The 13,530-nt window shown below is 42.2% G+C and overlaps 1 protein-coding gene across 1 annotated transcript in view; it reads left to right on the forward strand.

Annotated features, from left to right (window-relative positions):
• The window catches only part of PAPPA2 (pappalysin 2), a 317,270-nt gene that overhangs the window by 191,691 nt on the left and 112,049 nt on the right, over positions 1-13,530 (forward strand). The window contains exon 13 of the mRNA XM_061383283.1: positions 187-406. Coding sequence (XP_061239267.1) covers positions 187-406 — 220 coding nt within the window. The remainder of the gene's footprint in view (positions 1-186; positions 407-13,530) is intronic.

Genomic DNA, 13,530 nt, shown 5'->3' on the forward strand with positions numbered 1-13,530 from the left:
CCCTTTAGGGCCACCAGAGGAAAATCCAGTTTTGACCCAGGATTCAGCTCGATGTCTGTCTCTGATATTCTTTGAGACCTTGTTACATAATATAGCTATGGAGAAGATAAAATGAACACTAGGTATGGAAACTTGATGCTACACGAATGGCTTAAAATATTATTCGATCCCCTTGTTTCTCTTCAGGAACCTATGAACTGTCATGCCAGCATAACCCGCTGGTTATCAACATAACTCATCACTCAAACGTCCTCTTCCACCATGCCACATCAGTGCTGCTGAATTTCTCAACCCCATTGGTGGGCATCTCGGCGGTGGCTCTAAGGACACCCTCCGACATAAGTCCTTCAGCTCCCAACAGCTGCATCATCCCAGAGCACAAGGGGCAAAATCATCAGGGACAAAGGTATAAAGTCCCCTTACTTCCTTTTCCCTTTCTTTTTCAACAACTGCTATCATTTTCTACATACTGTTGTATATAAAGTAGGTGTTTGTTTGCCAACTAAAAATGGGTCTCAGTTCAGTTCAGTCGCTCAGTCGTGTTCGACTCTTTGCGACCCCATGAATCGCAGCATGCCAGGCCTCCCTGTCCATCACCAACTCCCGGAATTCACTCAAATTCATGTCCATCAAATCGGTAATGCCATCCAGCCATCTCATCCTCTGTCATCCCCTTGTCTGCCTGCCCGCAATCCCTCCCTGCATCAGAGTCTTTTCCAATGAGTCAACTCTTTGCATCAGGTAGCCAAAGTATTGGAGTTTCAGCTTTAGCATCAATCCTTCCAATGAACACCCAGGACTAATCTCCTTTAGAATGGACTGGTTGAATCTCCTTGCAGTCCAAGGAACTCTCAAAAGTCTTCTCCAACACCACAGTTTGAAAGCATCAATTCTTCGGCGCTCAGCTTTCTTCACAGTCCAACTCTCACATCCATACATGACCACAGGAAAAAACAATAGCCTTGACTAGATCGACCTTTGTTGGCAAAGTAATGTCTTTACTTTTGGATATGCTATCTAGGTTGGTCATAACTTTCCTTCCAAGGAATAAGTGTCTTTTAATTTCATGGCTGCAGTCACCATCTGCAGTGATTTTGGAGCCCCAAAAATAAAGTCTGACACTGTTTCCTCATCTATTTCCCATGAAGTGATGGGACCAGATGCCATGATCTTCGTTTTCTGAATGTTGAGCTTTAAGCCAACTTTTCACTCTCCTCTTTCACTTTCATCAAGAGGCTTTTTAGTTCCTCTTCACTTTCTGCCATAAGGGTGGTGTCATCTGCATATCTGAGGTTATTGAGATTTCTCCCAGCAATCTTGATTCCAGCTTGTGCTTTTTCCAGCCCAGCATTTCTCATGATGTACTCTGCATAGAAGTTAAATAAGCAGGGTGACAGTATACAGCCTTGACGTACTCCTTTTCCTATTTGGAACTAGTCTGTTGTTCCATGTCCAGTTCTAACTGTTGCTTCCTGACCTGCATACAGGTTTCTCAAGAGGCAGGTCAGGTGGTCTGGTATTCCCATCTCTTTCAGAATTTTCCATAGTTCACTGTGATCCACAAAGTCAAAGGCCTTGGCATAGTCAATAAAGCAGAAATAGATGTTTTTCTAGAACTCTCTTGCTTTTTCCATGATCCAGTGGATGTTGGCAATTTGATCTCTGGTTCCTCTGCCTTTTCTAAAACCAGCTTGAATATCTGGAAGTTCACAGTTCACGTATTGCTGAAGCCTGGCTTGGAGAATTTTGAGCACTACTTTACTAGCATGTGAGATGAGTGCAATTGTGCGGTAGTTTGAGCATTCTTTGGTATTGCCTTTCTTTGGGATTGGAATGAAAACCAACCTTTTCCAGTCCTGTAGCCACTGCCGAGTTTTCCAAATTTGTTGGCATATTGAGTGTAGCATTTTCACAGCATCATCTTTCAGGATTTGAAATAGTTCAACTGGAATTCCATCACCTCCACTAGCTTTGTTCGTAGTGATGCTTTCTAAGGCCCACTTGACTTCACATTCCAAGATCTCTGGCTCTAGGTGAGTGATCACACCATCGTGGTTATCTTGGTGATGAAGATCTTTTTTGTATAGTTCTTCTGTGTATTCTTGCCACTTCTTCTTAATATCTTCTGCGTCTGTTAGGTCCATACCATTTCTATCCTTTATCGACCCCATCTTTGCATGAAATGTTCCCTTGGTATCTCTAAATTTCTTGAAGATATCTCTAGTCTTTCCCAGTCTGTTGTTTTCCTCTATTTCTTTGCATTGATCGCTGAGGAAGGCTTTCTTATCTCTTCTTTGGAACTCTGCATTCAGATGCTTATATCTTTCCTTTTCTCCTTTGCTTTTTGCTTCTCTTCTTTTCACAGCTTTGTAAGACCTCCTCACACAGCCATTTTGCTTTTTTGCATTTCTTTTCCATGGGGATGGTCTTGATCCCTGTCTCCTCTGCAATGTCACGAACCTCTGTCCATAGTCATCAGGCACTCTATCTATCAGATCTAGTCCCTTAAATCTATTTCTCACTTCCACTGTGTAATCATAAGGCATTTGATTTGGGTCATAATGTCTAGTGGTTTTCCCCACTGTCTTCAATTTAATTCTGAGTTTGGCAATAAGGAGTTCATGATCTGAGCCACAGTCAGTCCCAGTCTTGTTTTTGCTGACTGTATAGAGCTTCTCGATCTTTGGCTGCAAATAATATAATCAATCTGATTTTGGTGTTGACCATCTGGTGATGTCCATATGTAGAGTCTTCTCTTGTGTTGTTGGAAGAGGGTGTTTGCTATGCCCAGTGTGTTCTCTTGGCAAAACTCTATTAGCCTTTGCCCTGCTGCATTCCAGTCTAAGAACTACTAAAAAAGACATAAGAACCAAGCAAAGAACAACTCATAGAAGGCACACTTGCATTTTATATTTTGCTCTTCTTTCCTTAGCTGAGAATAATTTTTATGTAAATATTTATCATCTTTACTAGGTCTTAAAATCTCTTGTACATATAAAACCACTGCCTTCAAATTAACGTTGCTATGTAAACTGCCAAATTTCCCTGCCAAAAACTCAGTGTTCCCAAGGTGATGTATATTTTTCCACTTGTTCCCGCCTGGACAGTGTATGTAGTGAGTTTAACAATTAGTCTCTAAGGCGTGCTATGTAATCAATTAGACTTACATATGGTAGTCAGGTGGAGAAAGCAATGGCACCCCACTCCAGTACTCTTGCCTGGAAAATCCCATGGACAGAGGAGCCTGGTAGGCTGCAGTCCATGGGGTCGCTAAGAGTTGGACACGACTGAGCGACTTCACTTTCACTTTTCACTTTCATGCATTGGAGGAAATGGCAACCCACTCCAATGTTCTTGCCTGGAGAATCCCAGGGATGGGGGAGCCTGGTGGGCTGCTGTCTATGGGGTCGCACAGAGTCGGACACGACTGAAGTGACTTAGCAGCAGCAGCAGCAGCAGCAGCATGGAAGTCAGGACTATATGAGCTATGTGTGCCCTTCTGTAGACATCTGTGACTGTCACCATGTAGATAGTGTTTCCTGGACTCTCAGCCACAGCTAGTAATGAACGTTGGTGTGGTCAAGGTTGGCCCTGATGAGGCAAGGAGCAAGTCAGACATGGTAATCTGTGCTGCACTTGTGCTGAATTCATTCTCTGAAAGGTCTAATCAGGTAAGTAGGACTACAGGTAACAGAGTTTGTTTCCTCAAGGAGTGAAGTGTCAGGCAATCGGGATCCTAGTCAAAAAGCTGGGGTTGTAGACAGTGCTCCATCATCAAGGAGGGACTCCGATACCACCATGCCCAACCTAGGTATCCCAGAAACCCAATCTTGATTAGGAGGTAGACGATACTCATATAGTATTTTAGTTATCTTTTGCTCTGTAGCAAATTATATTAATACCAACATTTAGTGGCTTATCACAGTTTCTGTTGGTAAGAAATCTGGATGCAACTCAGCTAGGTGCCTCTGGCTTAGTGTCCCTTATGAGGTTGCCATTAGCTCTTGGCCAAGGCTGCAGTAACCTAGGCTCAAGTGGAGCCTTGCAGAATTCACTTCCAAGCTCACTCACGTGGCTATTGGCAAGCCTCGGGAGATCTGTGGCCAAATTAATTCGCATAGGTGCTGGTGTGGGCACAGTCACATAAGCATTGCTCAGTTCCTTGCCACATGTTCAGTTCAGTTCAGTCGCTCAGTCGTGTCCAACACTTTGCGACCCCATGAATTGCAGCACGCCAGGCCTCCCTGTCCATCACCAACTCCCGGAGCTCACTGAGACTCACGTCCATTGAGTCAGTGATGCCATCCAGCCATCTCATCCTCTGTTGTCCCCTTCTCCTCCTGCCCCCAATCCCTCCCAGCATCAGAGTCTTTTCCAGTGAGTCAACTCTTCGCATGAGGTGACCAAAGTACTGGAGTTTCAGCTTTAGCATCTTTCCTTCCAAAGAAATCCCAGGGCTGATCTTCTTCATAATGGACTGGTTGGATCTCTTTGCAGTCCAAGAGACTCTCAAGAGCCTTCTCCAACACCACAGTTCAAAAGCATCAATTCTTTGGCACTCAGCCTTCTTCACAGTCCAACTCTCACATCCATACATGACCACAGGAAAAACCATAGCCTTGACTAGACGAACCTTTGTTGGCAAAGTAATGTCTCTGCTTTTGAATATGCTATCTAGGTTGGTCATAACTTTCCTTCCAAGGAGTAAGCGTCTTTTAATTTCATGGCTGCAGTCACCATCTGCAGAGATTTTGGAGCCCCCAAAAATAGTCTGACACTGTTTCCACTGTTTCCCCATCTATTTCCCATGAAGTGATGGGACCAGATGCCATGATCTTCGTTTTCTGAATGTTGAGCTTTAAGCCAACTTTTTCACTCTCCACTTTCACTTTCATCAAGAGGCTTTTTAGTTCCTCTTCACTTTCTGCCATAAGGGTGGTGTCATCTGCATATCTGAGGTTATTGAGATTTCTCCCGGCAATCTTGATTCCAGCTTGTGCTTCTTCCAGTCCAGCGTTTCTCAGGAAGTACTCTGCATATAAGTTAAATAAGCAGAGTGACAATATACAGCCTTGACGTACTCCTTTTCCTATTTGGAACTAGTCTGTTGTTCCATGTCCAGTTCTAACTGTTGCTTCCTGACCTGCATACAGGTTTCTCAAGAGGCAGATCAGGTGGTCTGGTATTCCCATCCTTGCCACATGAGCATCTCCATAATCTGCCTGAATGTCTTTATGACATGACGGCTAATAATCCAAAAACATAAAAAGAGCCAGAAAGGGTGAGTACATGAGAATCTGCCCCAAAGGGAAGCCAGTCTTTTTATAACATAATGTTGGAATTGACACCCCATTACTTCTGGCATATTCTATTCATCAGAAATGAGTCAGTTAGTCCTGCCCATACTCAAGAGGAAGGACGAGCATCAGTGCACAAATTATTAGTGGTCATTTACCACATGCAATGATAGTAGTTTATGTTAATTGAGTATTAACTATGTGCCAGACATTGTTGTAAGTGCTAGGAAGGAATGGGGTCTCGGTAATGGACATTGCAACATTAGCTAGTTCATCTGTGACTTTTAAGTCTCCTGAGTGAGCAAACATCTTCAAATATTAATGCAAGAATGTAGACTGTTAAAATAACATTGTTTACTAGAATGATTGCCTCTGTCTCATGTGTTTTCCAATTATTTTCTTTACTGGCTCTACCTCTGGCCTCAAGCAATACAGAATTTCTTTCAGGTCCCTGGAACATGTGTTCTTGATGAGCTCCATGTCTTTGCACATAATGTTCCTACTTTCTTGAATGCTGTCCAGTACTTCTTCACTTCAACTCACACTTGACCATCAGGATTCACCTTCTTCTATGAAGTTTTGGCAAGCCCCATCCTTGTTTCCATAGGACATTGCATACAACCCACACTCTACAAAAGCAGCTCTCTCATTGGGTGGTAGCTTATTTATTTTCTTGTTCTTTCCCACTCTGAACTCCCTACAGTAGGCATTCTGCTCAGTATCTCTCAATACCTAGCAGAGGCCCTGATGTATCAGAGATGTCAGAAACTGTACATCGCATGATGGTTACAGACCTTACCTCTAAATCCTCCATGGAACAGAACTGAACAAGCAAACCAAAAAAGAGGTCACAACCTCTCTAGGCCCAAGGGACAAGAATTCCCTTACACCATCACAGCTGTGAAATTTTGACAAAGAAGTTGATTAATTATGATCACTGCTGCTAATTCTTTGCTTATTTTCATTTGGCACTGTGGGAAAACAAGTTTTCTTACATGCATGCGTGCAAACCAGTAGAAATAGGATATGATTCTCCAGTTTACACAGAATGTATCTGGAATGCATAAGCATTTCCAAACCACGTCTGACTGACAGGAGCCATGCAAATTGGCTTTTCCTTCTCAGCCAGCAAATCAGTGCAATATAGTAAATTTTGATATATAGGGGACCTAATAGATCCCACGTATTTTCTTTGTGGACAGATTTAAAATCTGAACCCCTATATATTCTCAAAGGATGGAAGTCTTTTAGCATCTTTGTATCAATCACAGTTGTAAATGTAGATAGACCATAATATGAAAGCCTCAAATTCTGGGCATAGTAAGAGGGATTCCTGGCTACCTCCTCTTACCCCTTATGACCTGAATTCCATTAATACTAAAATGGGCAAGGGAGAGCTGACAGATGCCTGGCAGTAGAAGATGTGTTACCCATTTTGTATTTAACCATTAGTAACCAATGGCCCAACTTCCTACATCAATGCACCTCTGTTTATTTTTTGAAATAGACTCTATTTCTTAGAGCAGTTTTGGATTCACAGCAAAACTGACTGGAAAGTACAGAGATTTCGCATAAACCATGCCCCCCCCCCCCCCGACACACACACAGTCACAGTCTCCCCCAACTGTCACACCTTCATCAGATGCACAATCAATGAACCTACAGGGACACATGATCATCACCCAGAGTCCACAGTTTACATTAGGTTCATTCATGGTTTTGCATGTTCTATAGGTTTGAACAAATACTTAATGACATATATCTGTTACAGTGTCATAGAGTAGTTTCACGGCCCTGAAAATGCTCTGTGCTCTGCGTTACAATACTGCATCTTTAAACCAGTGTGACTGGTCCACAGAATCTCAGCTGAGCTTCCAGTAAACCTAAGCCTGGCTTCCCGGTGACATTCATGATGCTTACTTTGGACTCTTTGGCTTTGATCTCTCTCTTCATCTTGTTTCCCATTTTGCCATGATGGCTACCCAGTTTATGACCCTTTGGGCTTAGTCTTTTGATAATGGATCCTTAGTCTTGAAAACCAAGTTTAGCATTCCGGGATTCGGTCTCCTCATGCCCGCATGTGGTCAGTCGTGTCTGACTCTTTGCGATCCCATGGACTATAGCTTGCCAGGCTCCTCTTTCCATGGAATTTTCCAGGTAAGAATATGGGAGTGGGTTGACATTTCCTCCTCCAGGGAATCTTCCCAACCCGGGGAAAGAACCCATGTCTCCTGTGTCTCCTGCATTGGCAGGTGGATTGTTTACCACTGCGCCACCTGGGAAGCCCCACCAGTGCCCAGTAACAGTTTCCTGCATTTTTTTTTTTACTCTCTATTTCTTGCTCTAGCCACCTTTGGGAAAGGCCTTGCATAACCTTCCACAGTATCCCAGGAGTTGGAGTCTCAGGCAGATTCCCAGCCATCCCAGGGTTGTGTCGATAGCTTTGGAAAGTGGGAACCATCTTTTTGATTAATACAGTGGGGTTTTGAATGTTTCCAAAATAGAATCCATGCACTAACAGGTTAATTTTCCTAAATGAGTAGATTAGCTCACAGATAATCAAGATTCATATAATCTACCTTGGAAATTCACAAGATCAAGTCTAGCAGAATTTGCTAATAGACAAGAATTTCTCATGGACGTGTGTTTCCTGTGCAACAAGATTCTGTTCTTTCAGTCATATGAACACAATTAAAATACTAGTTGCAACTTCTCTGACCCTGCCTGATGGTATAGCCATTAAATGCCCCAGTGTTGAGTCTTCTGAAGTTGAAGAATAGTGTCCCCTTTTCCAGGGTCTGGGCTGATAGCAATGGTTGAAACTTCTGATCACCCATTTCTTTTCAGCATTTATACTTTCTTTTTATTGATTTTTTTTCCTACCTACCTGCCTTATAAAAGGTTGAGAATATAACCTCCCAAACAATTGTGCTTCTTTCAATTTATCCTTATATTTCAAACAGTTCTGGATTTTTATAATTTGTGTTACATAATTAGGTGTAGAAGTACTTGTGACTGTTTTATCTTTATTGGGATCATACCTCTTGCCAACCCTTTTGCCCCTTTAAAAGGATTTGGCTTTGTATTACACTTTGTCTGGAATTAAAATTTCCATCCATGCTTTCTCTTTGTTTGTATTTGTTTGATAAATATTTGCCTTTCTTTTATTTTTAACCTTTCTCTATCTTCACTGCCAATGAGTCCAGGGCTTATTGTTTCATTGCACTGTTTACAAAGACAGTAGGATTTCATTGTGTAAAACTACTCCAAGCTTTTATTCTGAAATTTCATCTCATGTTCCCTAAGCCCATAATATTCTTTAGGATGCTGTAGCATCTTTACCTTTGGGATGTTTATCTCCCAGCACTCAGTGGCCTTTGTCAATGGTTCTCCCTTCCCCTCACTCACTCCTACCTCACTCCACCAAGACCCTTATACTTTCTGACTGGAAATTGTGAAATGAGTAAAGAAAGAGTACTGCTGAAGACTGATGGATAGAGGACAGATCTGTGACCCCTGAAAAGTAGTGCCCAGTTTCCTGGTCTTTACAGGGGCCAGGGAATGAAGAAAGACTGACTTGTTTCTTTTCTTTTAGTATAGCTCTATTCTTTATTTGCTTTGTGCTTTTTTTTTTCTTTTCTTTTTTCAGAAAATAAACAACAACAACAGAAATCACATTTTGGCTTCCAGTGATGTTTCTCAATTCAATTCCAATACATTTTGAAATCGGGGCGGGGGGATCCTCAGAGTCCAGCTATCCACCTTGGTTTTTGGTGTTAATCAGAGTTTTCCTATGTTTCTGAATTGTTGATATTTAAGTGGGAAGCAGGGAGAAACTACCTCTGAGGAGTCTTGTGAGACTGCTTGAGAATGATCTATGTGGAGTTTGTAACCCATTCAAGCACCAGGTGGGACCAGTTCCACACCATTTCCCATCCTTATCTTTTTTTACCACCCTCCTTTTACAAAATGTGACAGTTATCCATCAGTTTACTGCTTCTCATCTCTAAAGTCACCCTCATCACCCTAACTTGTAGTACTAAGAATAGGATTCTGTTTGCTGACTGACACAGTGTTAACTCTTGTCAACAGAGAGTTCTAGAGACACACTGCAGGAGGAAGGGGCTTCTCTTCCTGTTCGGATATGCCATCTTCCCTCTGGCTGCCGTGACATGCTCACCAGTGATGTGCAGGACACCTGTGGTCAAGGATGGCGGCCTTTGTGCTCCAGATGGCTCTTCACCGTGGTAGTTAGAGGTGGCAGCTTAGTAATTGTGGTCCCACAGCCTGTCATTGATTATCCTCATCCCATTTCCCACCGAGAAGTAGCTGAGCACTGTACTCAAGCACACAGGCACAACCAAACCGATTCCCTCCATCTATGTGACTCTGTCTTCTACCATCATTTCCAGTTCCATTCTGTGTCGGTCGGTCAAGCAGGACACCATAATTAGAATGGGGAAGATTAATATAAGTAACTAGTAACAGAAAAGGAACTCTTAAGGGGTAAGGAGAACACCTTGGTAGTTAATTTTAGAGAAGAATGGTGGGTCAAGGGGGCAACCATTACTTTTAGGGATGGGGGGAGAGTATCTTGAGGAAGAGCGCTCCACTCCCTCCAAGGCTGTGATTTTTATCTCATTGGACAGGGTGGAGCAGGGTAACAGAGAAGGGTGCTGAGGTTTTGTAGGCTAAGACTGGCAATCAAGAAACCACCCTCTGGGGTGCTGATCAAGGCTCATTAGGAAGCTGTCTGTTGAGGTTCTATTGGGACTTTCTGAAAAGCTGTCATAGCAAATGCTACTGAAACTGTCCAGGAGGTCACCTGCTGTGCACTGATGAACTTGATGGAAAGCCACCCATTGGGGTACCAATGAGACTTTCTGGGAAGTCATTCAGTGGGGTACCTTTGCTGGAAATCCAGCTAGGGTGCTGGTAGGAGTTCTGGGACATGCAGGGTGTCACTGAAACTCTGATGCTGTGTCAGACATCAAATGCTGCTGAAGCAAGGAAAGAAAAGCACACGAGAATCAAGAAGAGACACCCCTTTCTCCTACAATGTCTCCCCAGTTATATCTACTGGGCAAACATAATGTTATACTACCTGGCAAAAGAGCAATACTTGCATGGTCCCTCTTTCGTATCTCAAAGCAGGGTAATTAAGAGTGGGCATTTGGAAATGACAGGCCATAAGTTGATTGCTGGCAGAAAATATTTTGTCAAATAACCATGAAGAAACCCGTTTTCTCTCTGCCTTTGATGTTCCAGATTAAGATTTTCCTGGCTTGAATTCTAAGACCAATTTTCTTCTTTCTTTCCTTTTTTAATTGAAGGATAATTGCTTTACAGAATTTTGTTGTTTTCTGCCAAACATCAACATGGATCAGCCACAGGTATACATATGTCCCCTCCCTCTTGAATCTCCCTCGCCATCCCACCCCTCTGGGTTGTTACAGAGCCCCAGTTTGAGTTCCCTGAGTCGTACAGCAAATTCCCATTGACTATCTATCTGACTGACTACTTACATGGTAATGTAAGTTTTCATGTTACTCTCTCCGTACCTCTCACCCTCTCCTTCCTCCCCCCTACATCCCATGTCCATAAGTCTGTTCTCTCTGTCTGTGTCTCCACTGCCACCCTACAAACAATTTCATCAGTACCATCTTTCTAAATTCCATATATATGTGTTAGTATACGATATTCGTTTTTCTCTTTCTGACTTACTTCACTCTATAATAGGCTCTAGGTTCATCCACCTCATTAGAACTGACTCAAATGCATTCCTTTTTATGGCTGAGTAATATACCATTGTGGGCTTCCCCGGTAGCTCAGCTGGTAAAGAATCCGACTACAATGCAGGAGACTCCGGTTCAATTTCTGGGTCGAAAAGATCCCCTGGAGATGGGATAGGCTACCCTCGTGGGTTTCCCTGGTGGGGAAGAATCAGACAGTAAAGAATCCACCTGCAATGTGGTCAACCTGGGCTCTATCCCTGGGTTGAGAAGATCCCCTGGAGGAGGGCATGGCAACCCACTCCAGTATTCTTGCCTAGAGAATCTATATAGACAAAGGAGCCTGGCGGGCTACATTTCATGGGGTCACAAACAGTCAGACACAACTGAGTGAGTGACTAAGCACAGCACAGCACACAACATTCCATTGTATATATGTAACACAATTTCTTTATCCACTCATCTGTCGGTGGACATCTAGGTTCCTTCCTGTTCTCAGTTCTAGTTATTGTAAATAGTGCTGCAATGAACATGAGGGTACATGTGTCTTTTTCAATTTTGGTTTCTTCAGGGTATATGCCTAGTAGTGGGATTTCTGGGTCACATGGTGGTTTTCTTCCTGGTTTTTTAAGGAGTCTCCATATTGTCTTCCATAGTGGCTGTATCAATTGACAGTCCCACCAACAGCACAAGAGGATTCCCTTTTCTCTACACCTTCTCCAGCATTTATTGTTTGTAGACTTTTTGGAGTCTACATGGCACCCCACTCCAGTACTCTTGCCTGGAAAATTCCATGAACAGAGGAGCCTGGAAGGCTGCAGTCCATGGCGTCGGTGAGGGTCAGACATGACTGAGCGACTTCACTTTCACTTCTCACTTTCATGCATTGGAGAAGGAAATGGCAACCCACTCCAGTGTTCTTGCCTGGAGAATCCCAGGGACGGGGGAGCCTGGTGGGCTGCCGTCTGTGGGGTCGCACAGAGTCGGACACGACTGAAGTGACTTAGCAGCGGCAGACTTTTTGATAATGACCATTCTGACTGGTATGAGATGGTATCTTATTGTAGTTTTGATTTGCTTTTCTCTAATAATGAGCAATGTTGAGCATCTTTTCATTTGTTTGTTAGCTGTCTTTTCAATGGCTAAGACCAGTTTTCAATATAACTTCTAAGTAGACTGAACTAACTGGACATTTATATTTTCTCTTTTTAATGTTTTGAACTTATTTTAAGTCCAAGGCAAACATAAGGTAAAAATATCACTTTAACTTATTCAGTATAAGTGCACATTCTGATTGAGATGGAAAACAAGTAATAGATACTCATAAATATAAAACTGTAGTGGGTTCTGAGGTTTACCTTAAACTGTAGCTTATTAAAACCAAGTATTCTACTATAAAACTGAAAAAGACATTTATCTTTTAAAACAAATATCCATGTGGAAACCAGAGTTATTTCTTCTCTTTCTCTCTTGTTCTCACTTTCATTCTTTTTCACTCACTATATATAATCATGTTTGATCCTTTTTATCATTATGGATAATTGAGAGCAGAATTATGTAACAATTTAGGTCTAAAACAATGAATGTTTATGTGTGTGTGTGTGTGTGTGTGTATACATTGTATTTATATTGCTGTGTTTTATTTCACATAGAAGAAAGGCTTCTGAAAAATTTAATGTAGAGTGATTTATAAAACTAATTATTCTATATAGTGTGTGTGTGTGTCTGTATAGAGAAAGGGGCAGACTATATTTTAATATAGAAGTATTCAAAAAATGTTTATTAAGTGCCTTCAATATGCCAGGAATCATTTTTCAGTTGAGGAAACTGAGACTCAGTGTGTACAAATTCACTTTATTTTAAATTAGCAAAACTAAGACTAGAGTCAAATTAGTTTTTCTGTAAAGAAAGTTTCCATTTTATGAATGAAAAACTATTTTATAAATATACTCCTGTCTATTACTACCCAGGAAATCCTACCCTCTCCCTCAAACCATATTAAGATTAGGATAACAAGAGGTTAACTGGCATAATTAAAGAACACCTGTATTTTAGATATATTTATGCAAATGGCATATTTCTTTTGTGGAATACATGAAATTAAATATAGATGTGGGTGCCAAGTAATGTAGGTGAGCTTGTGACATTTGATGGAGTAGGTGATAAGTGATGGAACTGTAAAGATACTTTGGGGGCTTCCCTGGTTAAGAATTCACCTGCCAGTATAGAGAATACCGGTCAGACCCCTGCTCCGGGAAGATCCCACATGCCTCAGGGCAACTAAACCCATGCACCACAACTACTGAGCCCATGCTCCAGAGCCCAAGAGCTGCAGCTACAGAAGCCCGAGTGCCCTAGAGCTTGTGCTCTGCAGCAAAAGAAGCTATTGCAATGGGAAGCCTGGTCACCAAAACCAGAGAGTAACCCCCTCTCACCGCAACTAGAGAAAAGACCAAGTATGAAGCAGTCAAAACCAAAGCACAGCCAAAGATAAACAAAGC

Source organism: Bos javanicus, chromosome 16 (assembly GCF_032452875.1).
Source record: "Bos javanicus breed banteng chromosome 16, ARS-OSU_banteng_1.0, whole genome shotgun sequence".
NCBI classification, from domain to species: Eukaryota; Metazoa; Chordata; class Mammalia; order Artiodactyla; family Bovidae; genus Bos; species Bos javanicus.